Here is a 23,500-nt window from a genome sequence, read left to right on the forward strand (position 1 = left end):
GGCGGGTGTCGGTGGATATAACGGTTGGCGATGGATTTTCATCTTAGGTAAATCCACTTCGAGTTATTGATCGTCCAGATCTCTATACTAATTTGTTCGCTGCATCTGGTGTACGATTATAGAGGGTCTTGTAACTGTTATACTCGGTGCTCTGTGTCCATTCATCTTGGTTGATTCTCCATCTACTTCAAAATGGTTGACACCAGATGAACAAAGATTCCTTACTCTTGTTATGGCTGAACAAGATGGTGGAACAAGTGGAAAAGCAAGAACAAGTAGTGTCGACTGGAGATCTTTCTGGGCAGTCGCAACAAATTGGCAAGTTTATTTACAAATTTTCGTTCATTGGTCAAATACTGTACCCAATTATGGTGAGTGAATTGCTACTCCACAGTATTAACGTGTTTCGTTAAGGTAAAAGCTAATCTGCGGTCTTACAACACTTGTTTAGCTCTAAAATTCACTATGCCAACAATCATCAAAGGCATGGGATTTACATCATCAAATGCACAATTATCAACTATACCTGCATATGTAGTAGGAGCAATTTCAGCATTTTTATCTGGAAGATATTCTGATTAATTTAAAGAAGATATCCATTTGTTGCTGTACCACAATTTTTAGTTATAATTGCATTCGTCATAATCTTCCCTTTAGCAGGAAGTATTAAAAAACATATTGGTCCATGTTATTTCGCAATTTGTTTAGCTTGTATTGGATTTTATCCAATTTCACCAGGTGGTACAACTTGGTTATCAAATAATACTGCTGGTCCAGCTAAACGTGCTGTTTCTTTAGCTTATTTAACTGCTTGGGGTGAGTTATCATAAAAACTTTTGTTTCCCTCTATCACTTGATGTTTACTGATTTTGTGCGTATAACATGTATGTAATATTGGTGGATTAATTGGTGGATTTATTTATGTTGATAAAGAAGCACCAAAATATCCAACAGGTTATGGAAGTTCAATTGCTTTTGCAGGCGCAGATTTAGTAGCTGCCACTTTATTAGAATTAAACTTCATTAGAATCAATAAACAACGTGGAAAATTAGATGAAGATGAAATTAGAGAGAAATATACGAACGAACAACTTGTTGATATGGGTGATAGATCTCCATTGTTTAGATATATTCTTTAAGTTAATCGCGCAAATTTAAATGCCTTTCCGGGGATGCTCACACATCTGTAAAGTGGAAGAGATGTTATCGATAGGATTAGAGGTTTGAAGAGGACAGACGTGAAAAACAAAACTACTGATGATGGAGGAAACTATCAAAGATGTGGATCACTGTCATTTCGGGTCGATTCTCATGTATATACAGTCTTCTGTACTGGTCCATCAATTATGTAAGTCGATATGCTTTGGCTATTTCGCCTGAACCTATATAATCCAGATAATGTGCATGTTCATACCATCCGGTACATCGTCACAATTCCGTCCTGTCTATGATTCATTCTCCAATATCACTTCGATCATCCAACAAGACTTCATCATCGCCATCGCCTCTATCTCGTCTAGATAATTCCCTTTCCCAAGCTCTTTTCGATAATTGACCACATAAAGCTGTACGACCTTCTTTATATTTAGCATAGACTAAAGTGAATATTATCAGGAGCCAATAGAAAATGTATGTTGAGCTATGGTATATACACAGAAATCAGTATGGAGCCGAATAGCGGATAATTCACTTCTTTTGTCAGTTCTTGAGAATACAGATAAGATACTCACACAGTCCAAAAGGTACCAGTATTGTTCCAACCTACAACAGCTTGAGCTAATTGAGCAAGATTATCGCCTGAACCAGGTTCAGGATCCCACCAAGTTAAATGCCATATATTACCTTTAACTCTATATGATCCAGGTCCATTTCCAGCTTCAGCAGCTGCTGTACCAACATAAGAAATGAAATATTGTCTTTCAAATGCATATGCTGCTCTTGATGCTAATCCTGCTCCAATCATGAATAATAAAAGAGATGAAAACTGAACAAATTTCGTTAATGATAATGGTGTTGTTGAGGAAAATAGTAAATATGCTGGATAAAACATATAAATGTTGCACATCAGTGTTTCACCTTAGAAATTATATCGTATATATCGATCAAAATTTGACTTACCTATCGTTCCACCAACTAATAAACCTCCTAAACCTCCACCGGCAACAGCACTTCCTTTTTCACTTAAACCAATTCCACCCAAAAACACTACACCCTCCAGACCTTCCCTTAAGACAGTTATGAATGGTAATCCAAATAAAATAGCAGTAGCTTTGTTTGCACGTCGATGTCTATTTCCATGTGGATGTGGATGGTTTTTAGCATGTTCAGAATCTGATTCGGAATGTGAATGATAGGCTGATAATAATTTTAGACGCCATTTAACTTGAGCATGAGGTAATCGCAAGAATGCTAATGACATCACTAGGATTCTGTGAGAGCGAAAGATTGAGTCAGACTGGAATTTCGATTGTGAAATCACGATGTGTCATTAGAGTTATCACAGACAGTTACTCACAAGATGGAAGCTAAAGCACAAAAACCTCCTTCCCATAAGTTCTCTGCATCTTGCCATAAATCATGAGTATATGTGTAGAACTACGTTTTGTCAGTAACACTATCTATTCACTAGAGTACCAAGAGTATCTAAAAATTTAATGGACAAAGATATGTACTTACAACATATAGGAAGATAGCACCTATTGCCATAGCTACTGTACCACCTAAAATTGCTCCACTCCAAATTTGAAATCTCATCTTTTTAACTATTTTATCTTTTTCTTCTGAAATTTCTTCAACTTCATCTAAATCATCTTGATCAATTCTATTCGACCTTATTCCACCTTCGATAGGTGGTGTTAACAAAGATTGATTTTCTATAGCTAAATTAGGTGTAGATGATCCTGGTGGAGTAGTACCATATGTACCATTTTTATACTGTGATGATAATAATTCCTGTGATGATCTTGCTGAATCTTCTGATTGTCTTACTCCACCATCATAAGTTGGATTGCTGTACGATTGTCTTCGTGATGCAGGCAACGATCTCGTTATCGGCTGTACTATTGAAGGTACTATCTGAGATATAAATCCAAGTAGAACAGCGACTGAACAATATAATTATCAGTAAATCATAGGAGTTTGTAGCTCACACATAGGAGCAGCTTACTGATTATACCTGCTTCTAGAGATTCTCGAAGCAATATGAAGAACGCCACGGGCTATAATTATCATTTGTTTAATGTGAGTCGAATTCGAACTTAGATGGACTATACATACCGAGAAGTAATCTGTCAACGCCATTCTATTGTAACTGTGACACCTTTTCTTGACCCCTTGCACCCTTTTGAGTATGTATTGTGTATTTCAGAACTATTCCAGCCGTATTGATAGGTTCTGTTACGGGGAATGTTGTTCAGCTACGAAAGTACCGACAAGTGCTAAAATAATAATCAAAAAAAGCCAAGAAATCTCTCATGTTCACGCATGGTGCTATCGATCTTCAACTTGTCAACTTTCCGATGCGGCCGATATAGGCGCTGGCGGCGAACTCCGAATAACTTTCAGTCGGGACTACTTTTTTTGCTTGTGGCATTTGGAATTCTTCGTGTAGGAGGGCCAATTTATGACTTTTACCTACAAAGTGAAAGTTGATATAATCTTAGAATGCAGTTTTGATGTGAAGACTGAGGATGCGGCTGCCAAAGCAAAATCGTACCTAGGGCTGTAAATTGATGATTACAACTGATATCATCCCTTCTAGCTCAACTGCGTTTGAGTAGAAGTCCGCGTTCTGTCATGTCAGAAAGCCTTACTACAAATACATAGAACAAAACAGCACAACATGAGTGATCGAGGGAAGGCTATCATAGTGATGAAAGTGATTCTCTTTGAGAATGAAGAACGCATTATTTTCGTTCAAATGTGTTTTTTTTGTATAAAATGGTCAAGAAGCATTTTGTACTTTGCCTATAAATAGCCTCTATTAGATCGATGAGGTGTGAAAAACTCTAAAAGACAATTATGGGTAATTTTTAAGCTAAAAATTCCGATCAGTCCTCGGCCATCCACGTGTTTTCCTTGAATTTGGGAATGGCCGAGGTAAAGATGATGTAAAGGGTACCTTAAAAATGACTGTAAATAGTAAAAGCTAAAGGCTGAGATATACAAATTTCCCTTATCAGTCCTCTTCACATTTACATATTTTGGGTTGCATATGGTACAGGGTTTATGTACTCCTTCAGATCCTCTTCTTACTCTAGCTAGAACACAATTTGATCTTTACTAGCTATACTTGCATTTACGGGCAAGGCAGTGCCTCCACTTTTGCTACGATACTTGTACCTTTGGCTTTCAATTTGGTAGTCTAGTCAACTCAATCGTGCCGGTTTTCATACAACGACAACACAGCGTTTCTCATCATTGTTAAGCCGATTCATAGCTTCTCTTATTACCTTTTTTTTCTCATATCGCCTTCTTCCATTTCTACCATTCATAACAGCTGCTCGTATACTCCATACCCCATCTCCACCTTTTCGCCAACAACACCCCTGAGCGATTGATACAAGATATTACCGGAATCATAGCGGAGTGACAATATCAACGTTTCAGAGCCGGAACACCTCCAAATCCGAGCTTTTTTCCATTTTCATTTCAATTATCGATCTCTAGCATCGCAATTCTCTTTGTTTTCACCACAAACACAACAATTCGAACTCCCGGCATCATTCACCTCATTCTTCAATAATCTAGCATATGTGCCATTCACTTATGATCATATAGTATATCTCGAGGAATTGAATTCAACATGCCGTCCCATAATCCCCGGTTGCCCGCGCATTTGACGGATTTGTCTATGCCTCCTCCTCCCGATAAGATTATACCTATAGATACTGCAGCACCTTCGACTTCTTCAAATAATGCAGATGTCGCAGGTGTACTTAGAAGAAATCAAGCTTGTTTGCAATGTAGAAAGAGGAAATTAGTGAGTTATATCAGGCAACAGATCGTAGAGGAATATTACTGATAAGACACGTTTGTAATCAGAAATGCGATGCTGTACGTACTACCGCTTATCGGTGATTCATCAGAAGTCATATGGCTAATATCCCATTCTCATAGGCTCGACCACATTGTGCAACTTGTGTTAGATCATATCGTCATCTTCTGCGGACATCACCTAAGAGTAACCCCGTGCTATGTTGCGATTACGATGATGGAGGAAGTCATCATCATGATGAGGGTGATAAGGGAGAGAAAGGGTCAACAAGCAAATCACCAGCTCAAGAAACACACGAAGAAGAAACAGCGGGGGGTAAAAAGAAGAGAAAGGCGAACGGAGAAGGAAAACGTAAAAAGAAGGATGAGGAGTTTGAGGAGGAAAGAGATAGATTAACGAAAAAAATTGGTAAGTTACGAACTCAGGTTCTAACGCAGGGCTTTAGAGGAGAAACGCTGACAATCTGGTGTAGAGGAATTGCAAGCTCAACTGACTCAGAATCTCCAAAACATACCTCAAGGACAATCAACAACGCAATCAGTGCCACCAGCTCAGAACATACCTCAGCCTAACCGGTCTTTCTCAAGCTCTTCCAACTTTGCACAAAATGCTATGTCCGCACCTTCACCCACTGCATTCCTGGAGATGCTTTCTTCCGCAGCTTCGTCTCAAATACCTAAAGAACCCACCAACATCGATGATACAGCCGCTGAAGGTACTTCAATGACTGATGGACCATTCTGGGGTGGGGGGCAATTGGATTTCATCGATGGTATACCGGAATTACGATTCAAACCCATGTTCATGTTTGATCACAGTAAAAACCAGTCCGATTCTTCTGCTGTTAGAGGTGATCCTTCACCTGGTGTGCAATCGGAAGAATCGAGAAGATCAAGTTTGCAAAATGCGACTCCAGGAACAGGAGGAGATTCGTCTTCTCAGAGTACGAATATACTATCACCAGGTGGAGTATTCAACTTTTCACCTGGGCCAGCTACGAATCTTATGTCTAGCTGGCCGCCTGCACCAGATCCTGTTACTGGTAACCTTGAACCCAGTACTAAAGTGGATGGGCCATGGAGAGCCGTAGAAACAGTCGAAACTATTTTGACAGCTAGTATGAATGCTGCTCAGAATCAAGCTCAAAACCAACAGAACTTTGGAGGAGATTCAATTATGGAAACGGAAATTAATCTAGACGGATTACAAGCTGGATTGGATGCTGCCATGCAACAGCAGCTATTAATGGATCTCTTCTGGCCAGGCTGGCCAATCAATCTTCCAGAGCCAAATGTTGTCAATGATCTGTGAGTCGTTTGTTGCCTTGATGAAAACGAAACTTTACTAACCAGCGCTTGTGCAGAATTGAAGCGTTTTTCGACTTGGTACCGAATTTACCGAGGGTATTGCACCGTGCAAGATTCCTATCGCGAATGGCTTTACCACCTACTCATACCAATTTCCCACATCCATCCTTGATCCATGCCATTTGTGCGGCAGCTGCAGCATGGTGTGCACCTGAATTATATGAGAAATCAGTTAGAGGAAAAGGTAGAGATTTCTTCGATACTGCCGGCATGGGAATGTACGGTACAGATGTATTAGAGGGAAAAAACTCAAAAGCCAATTTGACATTTGGATTGCGACAAGCTAGTTTCGCGAAGGAAGCTGTTACAGAAGGATTGAATACTGGTAACAGATTATTCGACGTTGTTCGAGCTATGGTGCGTTATATACAATTTGTTCGTATGATGACTACGCTGACACGCTTTGGTTGTTAGATCATACTGGAACGAGTTTTCATTGATGATACAAGGTAAGCGTAGCCTACCGTTACACGTATTTGTCACTAACAGAGATTCTATAGAATGCTGGAATGTTGGGCATATGGTGGTCTCGTTGCTAGAATGCTTCTGCCATTAGGGTTGAATGTCCGGTCCGCAGAATTATCGCTCAAGTCTGTGATGCTGCCACCGCCAGCGGATGCGCTCGAAAGGGAAGAAAGAAGAGCTGCTGTGTGGATGGCCTTCTACCATGACACCGTTAGTCTGCTTTGACTCGATAATTTGGACTCCTTCTAACTACCTTTTCGTAGATTGCTAGTGCTGCAAGTGGTTGGGGGACATCCATGTCCCTTGATGAACTCACCGTACCTTTACCTGTATCAGCTAAGGATTTTGACGATGGAAATGACCATATGCAGGCAAATCCTCAGGATCTTGAATCTCCGGACTTTTGGGTGAAACACCCGGTGCCGGATTCTTTCGTGATGACAATCAAAGGTGAGTTATTATCATGTCCCTTTTGGCCAATTTCCTTACTGACAAAATCGGTTAGCTACTGTCTTGTTAAACAGAGTCAACAAATTTGCTAGGCGATGGAAGAATCGACATATGAAGGATAACGACGATTTTGATGGTTTGAACAGATCGGAATTTAGGGAAATAGCGAATGCTATCGCTTGCTTCCAGTGAGTGGATCCTGACATCACTCTGCACAGACTATATACTGATTTATACTCTTAGAATGAGTTTCCCGCCTTCCCTAAGAAATGTGGGGAAATTATCGCAAAAAAAGGCGCTCGATATCGATCTTATCGTAAGTTAATCGCTCGAAGCTCAATGGTATGACGCTTACATCTCGCACTCAGGCCGCTCATATGATTCCCCATGCAGCGATAATATGTCTACACGAGCCTTTTGCAGACCTCAATGATCCCAGCGATCAAGCTGTTCGACGGATGCTAGGTGCCACTCAAGCGATCGTTTCCATCGTTCAGCAGTTGGCTAGTGTTGTGGGAATGAACGGTTCGAATTTCACCTCGGTTATGCATTCTTCGGCTTCGGTGTAAGTGATTCGTAGTCGGTGGAAATGGCACAAGCTGATTGTAACAATCATTAGTTGTCTTGTAACTTCCGCAAGAACATCTCTGCTCTTCCTTCGACATGCTCTGAACATTGGAGACATGGCAGCAGCTCAGTCACATCGAACCGACTGTGAGATGATCCGGTAAGCTGCACAACTTTTGCGAACCTGCGATTTTAAGCTAATTTACAATTGACCTATGCAGAATGGCTCTCAGTCAATTTGGCTTGAAATTCAAGATCGGCCATCATCATTCACAGCTCATCGAGTACTTTTTGGATAGAGCGACCAATCCCACGTATGAGAAACTACAAGCGCATTATCCTGATCACCCAAGGTCCGGCGCGTAGGTTGGATTAACTGTTCTTACAGTATTTGCGCTAACTATCATTTGTAGACCGGAACTTACTCCAACGTCCAACTTTGGGTTGTGCGTTGCCAATGCCCTCAATATCAAACGAGGCTTCTGGCGAGTACACATACAGACCGCATCGGCAGGTGCCTCACCATTTGGTTCAACACCAGAGAGTATGGGAAGTGGAAGTCATGCCTCTCGACCACATGCAAGCTCTAGCTCAAGTGTTAGTCATCAATTATCCGATGCTGATTCGCCGAATCATCCTCATGATGGGCCGAAGAGTCAACAACAGACGTTCCGTCAAAACACAAGCAATGAGGCTATGGAAACTGATTCACCACCGAATGGGGTCCCCTCTAAGAATAATTCGGGCGTGAATACGGAAGCAGGAAGGTGGCAGGCTAATAAGACTACTAGTGGAACGCAAGGACCGCCGAACACACAAGAATATCAATTTGCAGGTCTTGCTTTCCCAACAAATGATCCCTCGACTGCTGAAAAACAAGCAAAGTTGAATGAATACGGTCTATGCGATTTTCCTCGGCCTCGACCTCCCCAAAAGCAAACATCGTTGAACTCTGCTAGCAGTGGAGAAAACACCAGTGGTTCTATCAATAATAGACATCCGTTGATATCCCCCGCAACCAAATCAATGGAAGACCGCATCATTCAAGGTAGACTGGATGGATACTTCGCGGAAACAGGGATCTGGACAGTTGATGATAAAGCTAGTCAAATGAATAATCAGCAAAATCAGAATCAGGATGCACGCGGTGGTCTAGGTCATCAACAGCCAGAATTCGATATCAGTGCACCACCCGGGGTCACACCTGTTTCGCAAGAAATGAAAGACAAGATACAAGCGAGACATCAGTTAAAAGATGGTCAATATCCGGTATGGATGAATACCACGGAAGAGGAATTGTTAAGTGATGCTAAGAAGCAACAACGTAAACCGTCATTCAACAGCAATAACATCAATCTCAATCTCAACACGAACAATATACCTCCTGCTTCGTTCTGGCAAGAGGCAACGAATGAACAATTGTACATGAATAATTTAAACCCTAATTCATTCAATACAAGTGGAATGGGTGGTAATAATTTTGGTATGTCTTCATCGACCAATCAAGCTTTCAATAGTATGTCAAGTAATTTGACTAATAATAATCATGGTAATGATAATAATAGTGGAATGAGATTTGATACATTAGATCCTGAGATTGAAGCGAAATTCTCGAAAATCAAAACAATAGGTAAAGATGGACACCAACATGTAATCCAGAATTTAACACAAGAAGACATTATGATTGAAATTTGTAAAAATGGGAATTTACCTACAAATAATAATATCGGTTATAAAGAGGGACAAAAAGAACAAGGTAGAGTTGGGGATATGTTGAGGAATTTTTATGATATTCAGGATTAAAGAAGATGTTGTTCCTTTGGTAGTTCAGCGGAAGGAAAGGGTTTGCTAGGGGGATATTTGCATTTTCAACTATCGTGATCGAGCTTGTCTCAACCATGTGATTTTTTCGCAAATATCGTGTATTCGCGTGTCTTTTGTTCACATATTCAGCTACTCACCAATCCATTCTTTTTACGCGAATCGTTATTACATTGTACTTGTACCCTATATATGTTGTCATTTTTCTGATTTCGGAATTATCAGATTTACTCCCCTTACTTCGAATTCTGTAGATTCAAATATAATTCACCTTTCATCAAGTTATATTGTATAGTCCGTTTTTTTATGATAGATGAGATGAAATATGCATGAAATGAGCATTACATCCAACAGCGCTCAGTAGGCGCATGCACAAGTAGCTTTCTTTCAGACTACGGCATCGCATCGCAAAATGCTTGAATGAATTAAAAGAGGTATCAATTGGTTACATGCTGATATACGAATATGACTATATATGAAGACTTAAACATACTACTACAAAAAGGTTTGGATACAATATATACACAACTCTATAATCTATGATATACACAATGTCGAAAACAATTACTGAAAAACAGTACAATGAAAACTTTAAGAGAGGAATAATGGGATATTTCGGGGTCCGAATCGGATTGTCCATAATGAAGCATTCACAAAATTGACTTTTAGAGTAAACCTAATAATTTAGGTTCTCTTGAAGGATCAAAATGTCTCTTTTCCTTCTGGATTTGTTGTTGCTGCTGTTCAATAGCATTAAATCCAGATTGTTTCGTAATTTGGTTAATTTGTGAAGTTGTTTTACTTCTATTATTAGGTGGTAACTGACCTTGCTCATTGTCCACATGATGAGGTATTAAAGGTGAGGATTGGATATGTTGGTTACTATCTAATGAAGGTCTGTTGTGTAAAGTAGATGTTGAAGGTGGACTTGATGATATTGAAGTAAATCCACCACCGAAAGGTCTACTTAATGATAAAGATGATAAGAATGATGATCTTCTTGATGAACCTATCAAGGTAAGAAGATTATTGACAGGTCAGTTGAAAAGGAGCTGCCGGGAATGATCGCATGAAGTACGATAGGCAACAAAGTTCAAAAAGGAAACTTACTATTTACATCACCATAACCGAATGACTTTCTTCTCTCTTCAGGTGTTTCCCTTTCATCTGATCTATCAAAACTATGTGTACCACTTTCAAAATTTGATAAAAGTTGTTGTAATTTATTTTCAAAAAAATGACCATCAGGCTCATGATGTGATGTATGTGGTGGTGTACCATTTGGTGTAATCAAAGCTGAACTATTAGAACTTGAATCATGATGATGTGTTCCACCAAGGAAGTTTGCGGAAGACGAAGAGGCGAAACCTAATGATAAGGCTCTAGGTTTATTGGATGTTGGAATTGGTTGTGCTGACATCTTGATTATATGTTATGATATAAGTTGTACAAAAAAGTGTGTTACTGTGATTTAAGGGAAGTATGTGATATTGAAAATTACGGAAATGATAAGATGATAGTATGGCTTTATATAGCTGTTGAAATTACACGAGATCAGATTGTCAGCTTACGATTCTAGGTTGAGATCTGATGTGATGCAATGACAAGATTGTGCGGCGTATGATGGAATAGGATAATTAAAGGATGAATATATAACTAAATTATATGATGATAAGTGGAGTGAGAAGATGAGATGGAAAGAACGTAAAAGTTGCAAATTGAAAGGACTTTATATGAGTTATATGAGAAGAGAAGAGAAGATAAAAGTTGGGTCAAAGGTATCTTAATACTGCTTTGATCGATATATATATATCCACCATGATTCAGAGAGGAACAAATGGTATGCTCAAGCAAATCACAAAGATAAATCATAGCGCTTCACCCCGTATTTCACAGAGTGCTACATCCCCCACTTATATCTTGTATTCTGATACGACCTCTTCTTCTTATCTTCTCATCCCAATCTATGAATGTAAGAGGTACAAATCGACTTACTCGATGACTTTACTATCCTAACGGTCTATCTGATATCTATATTAATGCGATGTAACCTTTCCGAATCGGATCAAAACGTTGATATAGGGGTCCTTTGGTCCTTTGAGCTGAATGCTATGTTGTTCGATCCGTGCGTTGAATGAGGTGCTTTGTTTCAGTATGTTATTGTAGAAGATATCCGACTCGACAAACAATTATATTCAATTAATTACAGCAATCGAGTGAGATACATTAAATAGGGTTGTTTGATAAGAAGAACATACACCATACTGATAACAAAAATCCCACTTGAGATTTCGATAAGACCATTTTCAAGATTGTCGGTCTCAAACTGAATCTTTTGTTTTTGTTATTGTGACGATGAGTTATATTATCTCGGGCATCCGTTATATCACGTGATAAATTACCTATTTCGGCTCTTTCGGATTACTACTAGCATGTTAAGATGAACTGAATAATACGTCATAATCATAGATATATACCAGGTGATTCGAACGAATCGTATTGGTCTAGATTCATAGCGCATAAGTTATTACAAGGAAACAAAACTTGGAAATATAACATCTCTCTCTTCAACTCTTTCTGTCTAGTTTTCAATATATCAATCAAACAAACTATACTTTCCATCAATTTACACATTCAAGCCAACACCAACATCAATACAATCAAATACAATGTCCGTCCTTAGATTACAAGCTTCAAGATTAATCAGACCAGCTTCAGCTCCTTCTGCTAGAGTGTGGAGTAAAGGTTACGCTTCTAGTGTACATGGTAACGATCCAAAAGTGAGTAGGAAAGATATTGTACCAGATAGATGAGTGGAAGGCAATCTAGTACTATGGAATATCATGTACACGATGGAGTCAGAAAGAGGTAGTGGTTTGCTGTTTTATACGTTAATTTTCACTGGCTATAGGCAGACCAACTATCTCGGCTATTTTAGCGAGATTTGTTAAATCCTTAGTATATAGCTAACCTCTTTCCATCTCTTACTGTAGATCATTGAAGAAGAGAAACAAAGAAATTTATCAGGAAACCAAGACTCTTCTGCTCCTCATAAAGAACATGCTCCAGGATGGAACGAACACCTCGCTGTAAGTCATCAGTCTTACTGCATGATAGTGATAAGCTGGAGTGTAAACTCGGATGACAATTGACGGTATAATATTTTGTGTTCCTTTTTGTGCTACCTGTAGTCCGATTCTGAAGCTGCTGTAAAGGTTAGTCCAGTTTTATTATAAGGCATAATACTTTCCATCATCTCTTCGCCAAACGCATACAACTTACAATGAATAGATATCTTTCTTAATTGATCGTTGGATTCTGACTATTGCTTTATTGTCCTACAGGCCGATCAAGCTACAAAACCAGGAAAACCAGGAAAAGATCTTCAAGATGCCACCGTTGAACGTGAGTAACACAGTCAGCTTCGAAGAGGGGTAATGCACAACATTCATCATACTGACACAAACGTTTCTTTTTCCCCTAATCCTCTTTTTCCATTCACTATGTTCATGCCGGCGACATGTAACAGAAACCCACAAAAAACATCATTAAGCTCGTTTGAAGGATTGTAGCATCACTGTAACATGGATTGGATTTGGGGTAAACGGTCAGAAGGAATCAATTTAAATAAAAACACAAGCATGAAGTCAATAGTAAATATATTAAATCAAGTATAAACAAGAATCGTCAAGCATGAATGCCATTGTTCTCATCTTATTACCATTGATCATGACGCTAACAATAGTCTTGAAATCCACTGCATGCGACTTGAATATGAACCTCTTTCAGGATCAGCTGATTGTTGCATGACAGATAATTGACTGCGCTGAGAGAAAGCGAATAACCTCAACTCGCTATAAGTTTTTCTAAAATCTGGTTGTTTTCATCTACGGCCATAGAAGGTAGAAAACGCCGCCTCTCGTCCGCTCGGCGAAGCTTTAAGCTACCTATCGCTCGGTTAGTACCAAGGTGGGGGACCACTTGGGAATCCCGGGTGCTGTAGTTTTTGGAAGACTCGTGATGAAGCTCGGACGAAGGAGTGGGTGGGTCTTGAGTGATTTTGAACGAGAGAGTGAGAATTATAATACAATGTAGATCACAAAGAAAGATACAGGGATTATCCAATTAACTGAATTTTCCGTTAATTTCGGTACTTTTTGTGTGCGCTAGACTGCTCCCGGAGGATGGAGACGTGCGCATCATATACGTGCTTTTACAATTCATACGATGTGTTTTGTTTTCTCGTGTGATACATGCTGTACTCGTACAATCAGGACAAGGTGGTAAAGAGTGGAAAGAAGCTCAGTTGGCGTTACCTGATCACATACAGACACGCAAGTTACAGGTCACTTGATAATTGAATTGATTGAATTGAAATTACTTGTAAAGGTACAAAAGGTTAAATTGATATTCTGCATTCTGCATCTCGGGTAAATGTGACAAGTTGAATAAGCGGTCAATGCATAATGCATAGGTTGACGAATCATCATCTTGCATATTCATAATTTCAACTCTATACATGTCCCATTTTGTCTTCTTCTCTTTAATATACATATACATCTCACAACAACTAGTGACATCTTATTGACATAATCCTCCAATATTGATCCTCTAAATAATACCAAAGTAGCCGATCAGAATGGCAACACAAGAACAAACGCTCAAACCGCTCACTAGAGATGAAGTAGCCAAGGTGAGTACAGTCCTCATGAAATTGCAGTCTATCCTGGTTTATGATACTGATCGGTAATATGTCGCTTTTCAGCACAACAAAGCTGGAGATCTTTGGGTTATAGTGGATTCCATAGTCTATGATCTATCGAAGTTTGGTAATTTACATCCTGGTGGAATTGGTGTATTGTTAGATGAAGAAGTTGGTGAGTTTTTAGTTTGTTGATCGGTTAACCGGTAACACAATCTGTTCGCCTCTATTTTGGCTACGTGTACGCAATGAACAGAGTTGATATTGTTGAATGGCTCGAAACAGCTGGTCAAGACGCAACAACAGTATTTTATGGACTGTAAGTATGCATGAGGCGATAGATGTCTCCAGGCGTTTTGTGTCGGCTAATACCTGTAACAAAACTCAATCATAGTCATCGTTCAGAAATCTTACTTAGACCACAATATCAAAGATTAAAGATTGGTCAAATTGAAGGAGAGAAACAGTTAATCAAACATATGCAACCTGGAGATATCTCTAGAGTATGTTTACTATTCATGAAACAGCTTCACATGTTTTGATGGAAATGTTAAAGCTGATTGACGCTATATATGTCATTCAGGTACCTTATGGAGAACCAACATGGTTAACACCGGAGTTCAAATCACCTTATTACAAAGAATCTCATAGGGCGTTACAAAAAGGTCAGTATCTAACGTTAATCTGCGAAATCTAAGGAATCACTTTGAACGAGATGAGAAAGCTAATTGGTAGATATGATCATGTAGTTATGCGTAAATTTGTCGATGAGGTAATTTACCCCGATGCGCAAGCATGCGAAGAATCCGGTAAAAGAGCAAGCAAGGAAGTCCTGGAAGCTATGGCGTGGGCTCTGCATTCTCACGACAAATATGGTGAATTAAGCTGATCGTAATGATCCCCAAATAGGAAAACAAATTTAAATGCCATGAGATTGGGACCAGGTAAACACTTACATGGGAGAGAATTATTCGGCGGTGTAGTTAAAGGAGAAGAATTCGATTATTTCCAGTAAGCATACCCTTAGTCATTCATGTTTTTAGAAAAGTCTTGGTAACAGGGCCCCCTCCCCCTCCTCTCCTTTCTCTCCTAGCGAGCTTGTCCTTAATCAAGAGGTTGCGCGAATGGGGGCTAGAGGTTATGGCGATGGTTTGAACGCAGGCATGGTGATCGGTTTACCGCCAGTTCTCAATTTCGGACAAGAACCATTGCGATCGAAAGTAGTTGAGGAAGTATTCAGTGGACAGAAGGTGAGTATTCTCAGCTATGTAGCTAACGTGAGGGTTTTGGCAGTTGAAATTGACATTCTCAAACCTCCTATAGGTTATCTCATTAGCTATCTCTGAGGCTTTCGCTGGTTCAGATGTAGCCAATCTAAAAACTGCTGCCACCAAAAGTGAAGATGGTAAATTCTGGACTATAAATGGTACTAAGAAATGGATTTCGGGCGGTATGCATTCTGATTATTTCGTAAGTGATTTAGCTGTATTGTCTAAAATTTGACAGAGCTGATTAAGCTCGCTTTATATCCGTAGACTGTTGGCGCCAAGGTATGTGCTGCACTATCAACGCGTCAGCCTCTAGCTAAATCACCTTTATCCATAGACCGAAGGGGGTCTTACAGCATTCCTTGTGCCCCGAGGCGAAGGTGTCGAAACCAAGCAAATCAAGACCTCTTATTCAACTGCTGCAGGAACAGCTTACATCACAATCGATAACGTTAAGATCCCTGCTGAGAACATGCTTGGTCCTGAAGATGGAGGTCTTTTGGTGATCTTGTCGAACTTCAATGTGAGTCAGCCACAGTGTTTGTCGAAGAGACTATAACTGAGCAGACGAGTCTACAGCACGAAAGATGGGTGATGTGCTGTGCGAGTGCTAGAAGTTCAAGAATGGTTGTTGAAGAATGTCTCAAATGGGCAGCGCAAAGACAAGTTTTCGGCAAGCCATTGCTCGCTCAAGCCGTTATTCGTGCAAAGTAAGCGATACCTCATGTCCGTCCATCTAAGAGCTATGGCTAACACATGGCTCGACCGCAGATTCGCGGCAATGATCGCTAAAGTCGAGGCGATTCAAGCATGGCTCGAGAGTGTTACCTACCAGATGAACAACATGACTTATAAAGAACAATCACGAAACCTTGCTGGGTAAGTTTAGTTTTTAATGCATCAATACCTTCCATGAACATAAAGCCCATTTTGCTAATCCATTACATGCCCTCATGTAGACAAATTGCCTTCCTGAAAATGCAATCAACCCGATTCGCAGGCGAGATTGCCGACGATGCTGTGAACATCTTCGGAGGTAGAGGTTTAACCAAAACTGGAATGGGTAAATTCATTGAGCAGTTCCAACGAACTCAAAAATTCGATGCTATATTAGGTGGTGCAGAAGAAGTCTTGGGAGATTTGGGTGTAAGACAAGCGTAAGTCGAGACCGCTTTCATGCGTTCGTTTACGATGCTAACGTAGTTTTATTACTTGTTATCAGGATGAGAAAGATGCCTAAGGACGTCAGATTGTAATTGACCTTCTGCTATTTCTGCCATGGCTGATCATAAGTTTGTATCTTCTGTTTTCCCGTTAAGGCCTAGCCTATGTTCATCTCGTGTTAAGTAGTAGCTTGTATATCCTCTTTCTGTACATATTGTCATGTATCATGTATCTGAGTTAAATGTGGATTTTGGTCGTGGAACCTGATTTTGCTTTGTATTGGCTTGGATTTCATTGCATTTTTACTCATTTGTGTTGTATACTTGCACAAATTTACATTGATTGCCCAGGGTTGGTCGTAAGCCCCCAGTTCAATTCTGGGTCGGGGCACATTGTTGTGAGAAAAGATATTTACATTCACCACCTTTTGCCTCTGAAATTTTGATCGAAGTTTCAAGTTTAGTGCCCATCAAATCAACTCAGCTATACAAGGTTCCACGGAGAAGCAGCCTACTTGTTCCTTATATCACCTCTCTTATCCACAAGAACAAAGCATCCGTTGCATTGGCTAAATGCTCGATACACATCAAATTGGTTTGATGTGGCACTTTAAGTTGATGACACAAACATCTTGCAAGACCTCACATAAAATGATTTTTGCACTTATCTCACCGTTTTTTTAAGCATTTTGAATACGAGAAAACAAAAAGGAGATCGACAATCGACCTTAGACTATCCAAACAGGGCACAAAAAGCAGTGCCCCGACCCAGAATCGAACTGGGGGCTAAGGATCGCGCCTGTATTCAGGCTCACATCTTATTACGTAATATGAGACCTTCGCTTTAACCGACTAAGCGATCAGGGCAAGCGATGAAGGAGCTTGTTCGAAGCTGTAATCATTTGGAAGGTGGTAGTAAACATGCGGTGAAAATCAAGCAAATACAGAATCAAACTAGGTCTCTTCCATCAAAATCGGTAGAGCGCAAGTCATAGATCAGACAACAAATAAAACTACAAGAAATCATCGACGAAACACCAAAGTGTTGAGCACACCTTCCCCAATCACACTCATCTTCCTCCGTTACACGTTTGTAGGATCAATCCTAAATCCCATATTTGCAACACTCCCGGATTCACCATCTCTTGAAATAGACGACCTTGTGGCCAGAATTGCACTCGACTTAATGGGACGTAGACGACAGTCCAAAACATCACATCACTTGTGGATATATTCATTACACGGAACTGGACTGAGTTCCACTTGTTTGTCATGAAGAATAGAGTTTACCGCTTCGATTGACTAGGCGATCGAGGCGAGATTGAGCTATACAAGGGATGCCACTGAATTTCAGCGATGTAGCTGGTATATGAGTATGGGGTGTGCTCTTAAGATTGAAAGCGTAGAGCACAGTCGTCGAAAAAGGTACTTCTGCACGCATTTCTGCACGCATTATCAAGTACAATTGCCCTGTTTGAGATTATCGTACCAAAAAATAGCTTGATTCCCATAACGGATATATACAATGTTGCATGTCTATCAATATTGTACATCATGTCTCACCAAAGCAACCGAGAAACCCCAGCAAACCTGAGCATTTAGCGGATGGTTTAAGCCATAGGCTCATCCCCATTTTCAGCTTCTTCCATAACTCCAACTTCCCATTCTCCACTTACATCCCATCTACTACCTTTTGCTTTTGCACTCAGGTATTTTGTGAATTTCATTACACCTGGATCTCTCAAAACCAATAACAATTTATTGAAACTGACTGGCTGAGTTAACAAAGGTCCATCGTCGTCATCATCACCATTGTCAGAATCAGAATCAAAATCTGAAGGTGAAAATTGATCTGGATCAAATTCTAATTCAGTTCCATTTATTGATATTGATGGTCCATCAGCTTTGTTATCACCATTTGTTGTAGCTGGTTCAACAGAATGTGGTTTATGCGTATTATGATGATGATTGAGATTTTGATTTGTTCCTGTTGCTGTAGCTGCTTCAACCGGATGTGGTTCTTCTTTATCGATCACTTCTTCAACAGGTTCTTCAGCAGCTAACTCCTTCTTTTCTTGATTTGGTGCGACACTTTCAACAGGTCTAACACCTTGATTTTCAGATGCTTCTAATTTAGCTAATTTCTTAGCGTGAGATGATTGATATACAGCTGGATCTTCACCTTCATCAGGTGCAGCAAGGTAACATTCCCAACCTCCGTGATCCATTAATGTTTCTTCCTCATCAGATCCAGATGGTACATCAGCCCACCAAGTAGCACCGAATGATACATCTAATCTTGCTTCTCCTCTACTATCTTCACCGTTCGCTAAGGTATAATCAAGACCTTTTCTAAATCGACGACCTTCTGCTCTGTATCCTAATGGCGCTAGCGATGAAACGACTGATAACCATGATCGGAAAGCTTCGGAAGTGAAGAGGACATTGTGGATGGATTGGAATACTGGTGTACTTGATGATGTACCGGTTATATTGAGGTATCGATGTTTGGATGCTGGTCCTTGTATAACCCATCCATCGCCTTCACCAAGATCCTGAGCTGGGATCAAATCATTTGGGTAATCTCTCTTGTCGATGCCTTCGGTTTCAGCTTTGAGTTTGGCTGCTACGCCAGGCGCAAGGAAGTTATGTAATACGATTTCGGAAGCTTCGGCGAATTGTCCAGAAAGCTTTTCGAGTGTAGCTACGGTAAGATAGGATGGTGCGATGAAGTCGGCCAAGAAGGTGAGATCTGATGGTTTGAGACCGGCTGGAGGTTCAGAACCGTAAGGAATAAATGGAAGGGAAGGTGCAGCAGTCTGAGGATTCCAGTTGGTTAGCATAAGGAGAAACCAGAGAAGATTTGCAAATACATACGATTTGAGCCAATGAACTGAGTTCTGCCTTCAATTTCTCCTTGTCAAGGGGTTCGTAGCCTTCTTCGTCTTTTGTAGGTCTATGGAACCTGTAAAAGCGATATGTCAGATACAAAGCTGCTATTCCTGACTTTTCTATGCGACTTACCAGCCACTAACACCCATTCGCTGTCTACCTTCGTCTATAATCACTTCTTCGACTGAATGATAACTTCGACCGGGTTGTACCTATTGATACAAACGCAATTAATCAGTATCGCTCTAACAATGACCAGAAACCAAAGCTTACCTCGAAGAACACTATTTGACCCCATTTTACATCTACTTTGGCAACTCTCTTAGTTCCAGGTGGACCAACTTCATCTCCATTTTCTACTGGGAAAAGCTCGAGAGAGCCACCCCATTTAGGATCCCATCCTTTCAAGAATTTCCCATCTGCTGAAGGTGATAATTCTACACCTGCTTTTGGTGCATCTAATGGTGAATTTGGGAGGTAGAGAATGTAAGAGATTAAACGGGTTGAAATAGAATCGTCGTGTAAGAGCAGATGAGATCTGAAACAAAACATATTCTCTATGTCAGCTCATCTCTTCGTCTGAAGGGGAACTCCCAGCTCACCCTGTTGTATACAGACCAGCAGATAAATCTGTTTTCTTTCCTGACAAAGGTCCACATCCTGTTACTTCCCTAACTAAATTTCTGAATTCTTGGGAATATAACGCATTCTTTAATCTTGTGGTCATAGGTAATGCTTCGAGAGTCTCATCAGGTAAATGAGCTGGGTCCAAAGATGATAAATCAGGTGTTTGTTGTATCTGAAATCATAAAAACTGTATTAGATCATTGTGCCTTTTCAGATGTCAATGAAGCAGCTTACACTGTATATATCAGTTTCTTTCTGTTCCCAGCCCCATCCTGGATGACTACCTTCTTCACCTCTTATGCCGAATGTCCATGATTCTTCTACGACAGCTTCGAGCTATTTATCCACTTTCGTCAGTTGAATGGCTCTAGATTACGAATTCTCAACTTACCAAATCATCACTCAATAAACCTTCTATAGCAGCATATTTATATGGAGTAGCTTCATTATAACCTTGTCTATAAGCATGGATACGTTCAGGTGTAGGCAAGTTGATTGATTCATGTAAATTGGTTGTAGCGTCCCCTTTAGATTTCTTGGTCGCTCTATCGTTTGTTGGTGAAGATGGTCTTGGTCTTACTGATCCAGGCATCTTGATCCTCTATCCTTTATATATGTATGCGATTGATCCCTCGCTTGTTATTCCTATGACGATGATGATGATATAACAGGTGAATAGGAAGAAGATGGAAAGTTTATCTGATATGAAGAACCAAATTTGACACGATTTTGGAGTGGAAATGTCGGGTAAAGTAGGAAGTAGTAACTCACTCCATTCCGGGTAACATCATGTTCATTCAACTTTCACCTGCAATTTTCAAAATATTATTATTATAATAAAATATGATGATGTCACCATTTTAACCATTGTTTTCTCGAATGAAAAGTCAAACTAAGGAAGAGATATCTTAGCATGCAAAGTCAAACAGGTGCTGGAAATTATAACCCCAGAGTAGGCTAACAGTTTAAAGAAGCATTCGAAACGAGGGATACGAATACAGCTCAAGATCCAAAATGATAAGCTGGGGTTCATATTATGCCGGTACTTCTGAAGAAGTAACAGAGGAGCAGCAACCGGTCGCTTCATCTTCGCGTGGTAAGTCGCCATGTTCCTCCTATGGCTACGCTGAATGTCACACCTAACTCCGCCTATTTGAATTTAGTGATGATAGAAGACACTCAAACAACCTCAAATGAGGGGAAGAAACGATCTAAATGGGATAACGATGACCAAGATGTAACTAACGAAGCTGGACGTTCATCTCCTACATCTGCTATACCAGCAATAAAACGTCGCTTGGTACGACCGAAGAAAATACGTCGTCATGATGAGCCTGAGTCATCATCAACTACTCAAAGCCCTCCAAAGGCAGCACAATCGCCTAGGACACCTCAAGTGGATAACACGAGCGAAACTACAGCTATTCAAGATGTATCAAAGATTCCCTCACCAATCGAAAGACCACATCGACCATCTCCCTCTTCTGCATCTATACCGCCTTCATCAATATCTTCCCTCACCATACCGAATAAGAGCAAGAAACCATCTAGATCGAAATATGCGCCGTTAAGAACATCTCATCCACCTCTCATATCATGTAGATCAGTGTTTAATTATACTAGATTAAATCATATCGAAGAAGGTACATATGGTGTAGTGTTTAGAGCAAGATGTAATGAGACTAAACAAATTTATGCATTAAAGAAATTAAAATTGGATGAAGAGAAACAAGGGTTTCCAATTACATCTTTGAGAGAAGTTATGGCTTTGATGCAAGCTGGTGAACATCCTAATGTTGTTGGTGTAAGAGAAATTGTGGTTGGGGATACGCTCAATCAGTAAGTCTACATGTTATCATCATGTTTTTATTATCCAGATAATTTGGAATTATAGGTAGGAGAATAACGACTAATACTTTATATCTCAATTCACATAGGGTGTTTATAGTAATGCCATTCATAGAACATGATTTGAAAACTTTGTTGGCAGATATGCCACATCCTTTCTTACAATCTGAAGTAAAAACTATAATGTCACAGTTACTATCAGCTGTAGCGCATTGTCACGATAATTGGATCGTAAGTCTTCATTTCCAGTGTTCTCCCTTTCGTCATGAAGAGCTGATTGAAGCTGATCTCCTTTACTCTAGCTACATAGGGACCTGAAGACCTCCAATTTGCTGATGAACAATAGAGGTCAAATTAAAGTGGCAGACTTTGGACTAGCGAGGAAATTCGGTGATCCTTTGGGTGAAATGACACAATTAGTAGTTACCCTGTGGTATAGGTAAGTCTTTCTGTATGGAAAACCTGATCGTGATGCGGTATCCAACAGATGTGATACTGATAATCCAATTTATATAGATCACCTGAACTTCTGCTTGGTGCAAAAGAATATACGACATCAGTTGACATTTGGTCGATCGGCTGTATATTTGCTGAATTGATGCAAGGTGAAGCTTTGTTTCCTGGCAGAGGTGAAATTGATCAAATCAACAGGGTAAGTCTTGTTTTGAAAAACTATCGGGGGGCCATATCAAGCCATTGAGAGCTGACATGGATGATAAACCGTTTGTATGATTTAGATATTCCAATTATTAGGTAGACCTAATGATGAATTATGGCCTGAATATTCTACTCTACCTTTAGTTCAAAAGATAAATCCTATTGGACCAATGTAAGTTTTGTTAATATTGAATTTCCATCTGAAAATTTACCTTTATTCCAAAGGGGGATTGATGATACAATGAGATAAACTGATCATTCATAAAATATAGGTTTTCAACATTAAGACAAAAATTCAAACATTTATCATATGAAGGACATAATTTATTATCATCTTTATTAGCTTATGATCCAAAAAGAAGGATTTCTGCTGAACAAGGATTTAATCATCCTTATTTCAGGTAAGTTGTCGTTTATTTCTTTTATATCATAAACCAAACTTGCATATGAATTTAGATATCTTAATACTGATTAATTTTCGTTTTTTACCCTTTTACTTGAATAGCGAAAATCCTTTACCTAAACATCCAGATTTATTCTCTTCTTTCCCTTCTCAAGCTGCAGGTGAAAGAAAACATAAGTCTTTAATTAGTCCTTCTGCACCTATAAGATTAGATAGAATTGGAAAAGATAACTTAACAGATTTAGAATCTTTTGTATAAATGAGATATCAAGGT

General features: G+C 39.7%; 8 protein-coding genes across 8 annotated transcripts; 5 read left to right on the forward strand and 3 right to left on the reverse strand.

Annotated features, from left to right (window-relative positions):
• Positions 1-30: 30 nt before the first annotated feature.
• L201_000254 (uncharacterized protein) lies at positions 31-1,139 on the forward strand (the record flags this gene model as incomplete). Its single annotated transcript, XM_066216057.1, has 7 exons — positions 31-47; positions 123-130; positions 207-371; positions 452-537; positions 590-602; positions 658-816; positions 934-1,139. 7 exons carry the CDS (start codon positions 31-33, stop codon positions 1,137-1,139), a joined length of 654 nt encoding a protein of 217 aa, XP_066072154.1.
• Positions 1,140-1,452: 313 nt separating this feature from the next.
• On the reverse strand, positions 1,453-3,300 carry L201_000255 (uncharacterized protein; the record flags this gene model as incomplete). The annotated part of the gene is made up of 7 exons (XM_066216058.1): positions 1,453-1,639; positions 1,731-2,037; positions 2,119-2,429; positions 2,516-2,595; positions 2,677-3,104; positions 3,167-3,218; positions 3,277-3,300. 7 exons carry the CDS (start codon positions 3,298-3,300, stop codon positions 1,453-1,455), a joined length of 1,389 nt encoding a protein of 462 aa, XP_066072155.1.
• A 1,504-nt stretch (positions 3,301-4,804) lies between these two features.
• L201_000256 (uncharacterized protein) lies at positions 4,805-9,648 on the forward strand (the record flags this gene model as incomplete). Its single annotated transcript, XM_066216059.1, has 13 exons — positions 4,805-4,981; positions 5,119-5,404; positions 5,469-6,303; positions 6,360-6,720; positions 6,778-6,812; positions 6,864-7,038; positions 7,092-7,278; positions 7,334-7,466; positions 7,522-7,594; positions 7,647-7,843; positions 7,898-8,005; positions 8,067-8,207; positions 8,259-9,648. 13 exons carry the CDS (start codon positions 4,805-4,807, stop codon positions 9,646-9,648), a joined length of 4,098 nt encoding a protein of 1,365 aa, XP_066072156.1.
• A 683-nt stretch (positions 9,649-10,331) lies between these two features.
• L201_000257 (uncharacterized protein) lies at positions 10,332-11,086 on the reverse strand (the record flags this gene model as incomplete). The annotated part of the gene is made up of 2 exons (XM_066216060.1): positions 10,332-10,675; positions 10,777-11,086. 2 exons carry the CDS (start codon positions 11,084-11,086, stop codon positions 10,332-10,334), a joined length of 654 nt encoding a protein of 217 aa, XP_066072157.1.
• A 1,249-nt stretch (positions 11,087-12,335) lies between these two features.
• L201_000258 (uncharacterized protein) lies at positions 12,336-13,079 on the forward strand (the record flags this gene model as incomplete). Its single annotated transcript, XM_066216061.1, has 4 exons — positions 12,336-12,446; positions 12,660-12,755; positions 12,858-12,881; positions 13,011-13,079. The coding sequence occupies 4 exons, from the start codon at positions 12,336-12,338 to the stop codon at positions 13,077-13,079; spliced, it is 300 nt and encodes a 99-aa protein (XP_066072158.1).
• A 1,226-nt stretch (positions 13,080-14,305) lies between these two features.
• Positions 14,306-16,892, forward strand: L201_000259 (uncharacterized protein; the record flags this gene model as incomplete). Its single annotated transcript, XM_066216062.1, has 15 exons — positions 14,306-14,359; positions 14,432-14,543; positions 14,654-14,687; positions 14,763-14,871; positions 14,952-15,033; positions 15,118-15,214; positions 15,278-15,379; positions 15,462-15,618; positions 15,692-15,838; positions 15,904-15,918; positions 15,974-16,159; positions 16,216-16,346; positions 16,408-16,515; positions 16,596-16,793; positions 16,859-16,892. 15 exons carry the CDS (start codon positions 14,306-14,308, stop codon positions 16,890-16,892), a joined length of 1,566 nt encoding a protein of 521 aa, XP_066072159.1.
• A 1,517-nt stretch (positions 16,893-18,409) lies between these two features.
• On the reverse strand, positions 18,410-20,910 carry L201_000260 (uncharacterized protein; the record flags this gene model as incomplete). The annotated part of the gene is made up of 7 exons (XM_066216063.1): positions 18,410-19,618; positions 19,677-19,764; positions 19,824-19,903; positions 19,965-20,229; positions 20,294-20,490; positions 20,553-20,654; positions 20,710-20,910. 7 exons carry the CDS (start codon positions 20,908-20,910, stop codon positions 18,410-18,412), a joined length of 2,142 nt encoding a protein of 713 aa, XP_066072160.1.
• A 422-nt stretch (positions 20,911-21,332) lies between these two features.
• On the forward strand, positions 21,333-23,485 carry L201_000261 (uncharacterized protein; the record flags this gene model as incomplete). The annotated part of the gene is made up of 8 exons (XM_066216064.1): positions 21,333-21,414; positions 21,482-22,157; positions 22,256-22,397; positions 22,469-22,605; positions 22,683-22,818; positions 22,904-22,995; positions 23,096-23,224; positions 23,329-23,485. 8 exons carry the CDS (start codon positions 21,333-21,335, stop codon positions 23,483-23,485), a joined length of 1,551 nt encoding a protein of 516 aa, XP_066072161.1.
• Positions 23,486-23,500: the final 15 nt, after the last annotated feature.

This window comes from Kwoniella dendrophila, chromosome 1, assembly GCF_036810415.1.
Source record: "Kwoniella dendrophila CBS 6074 chromosome 1, complete sequence".
Classification (NCBI taxonomy): Eukaryota; Fungi; Basidiomycota; class Tremellomycetes; order Tremellales; family Cryptococcaceae; genus Kwoniella; species Kwoniella dendrophila.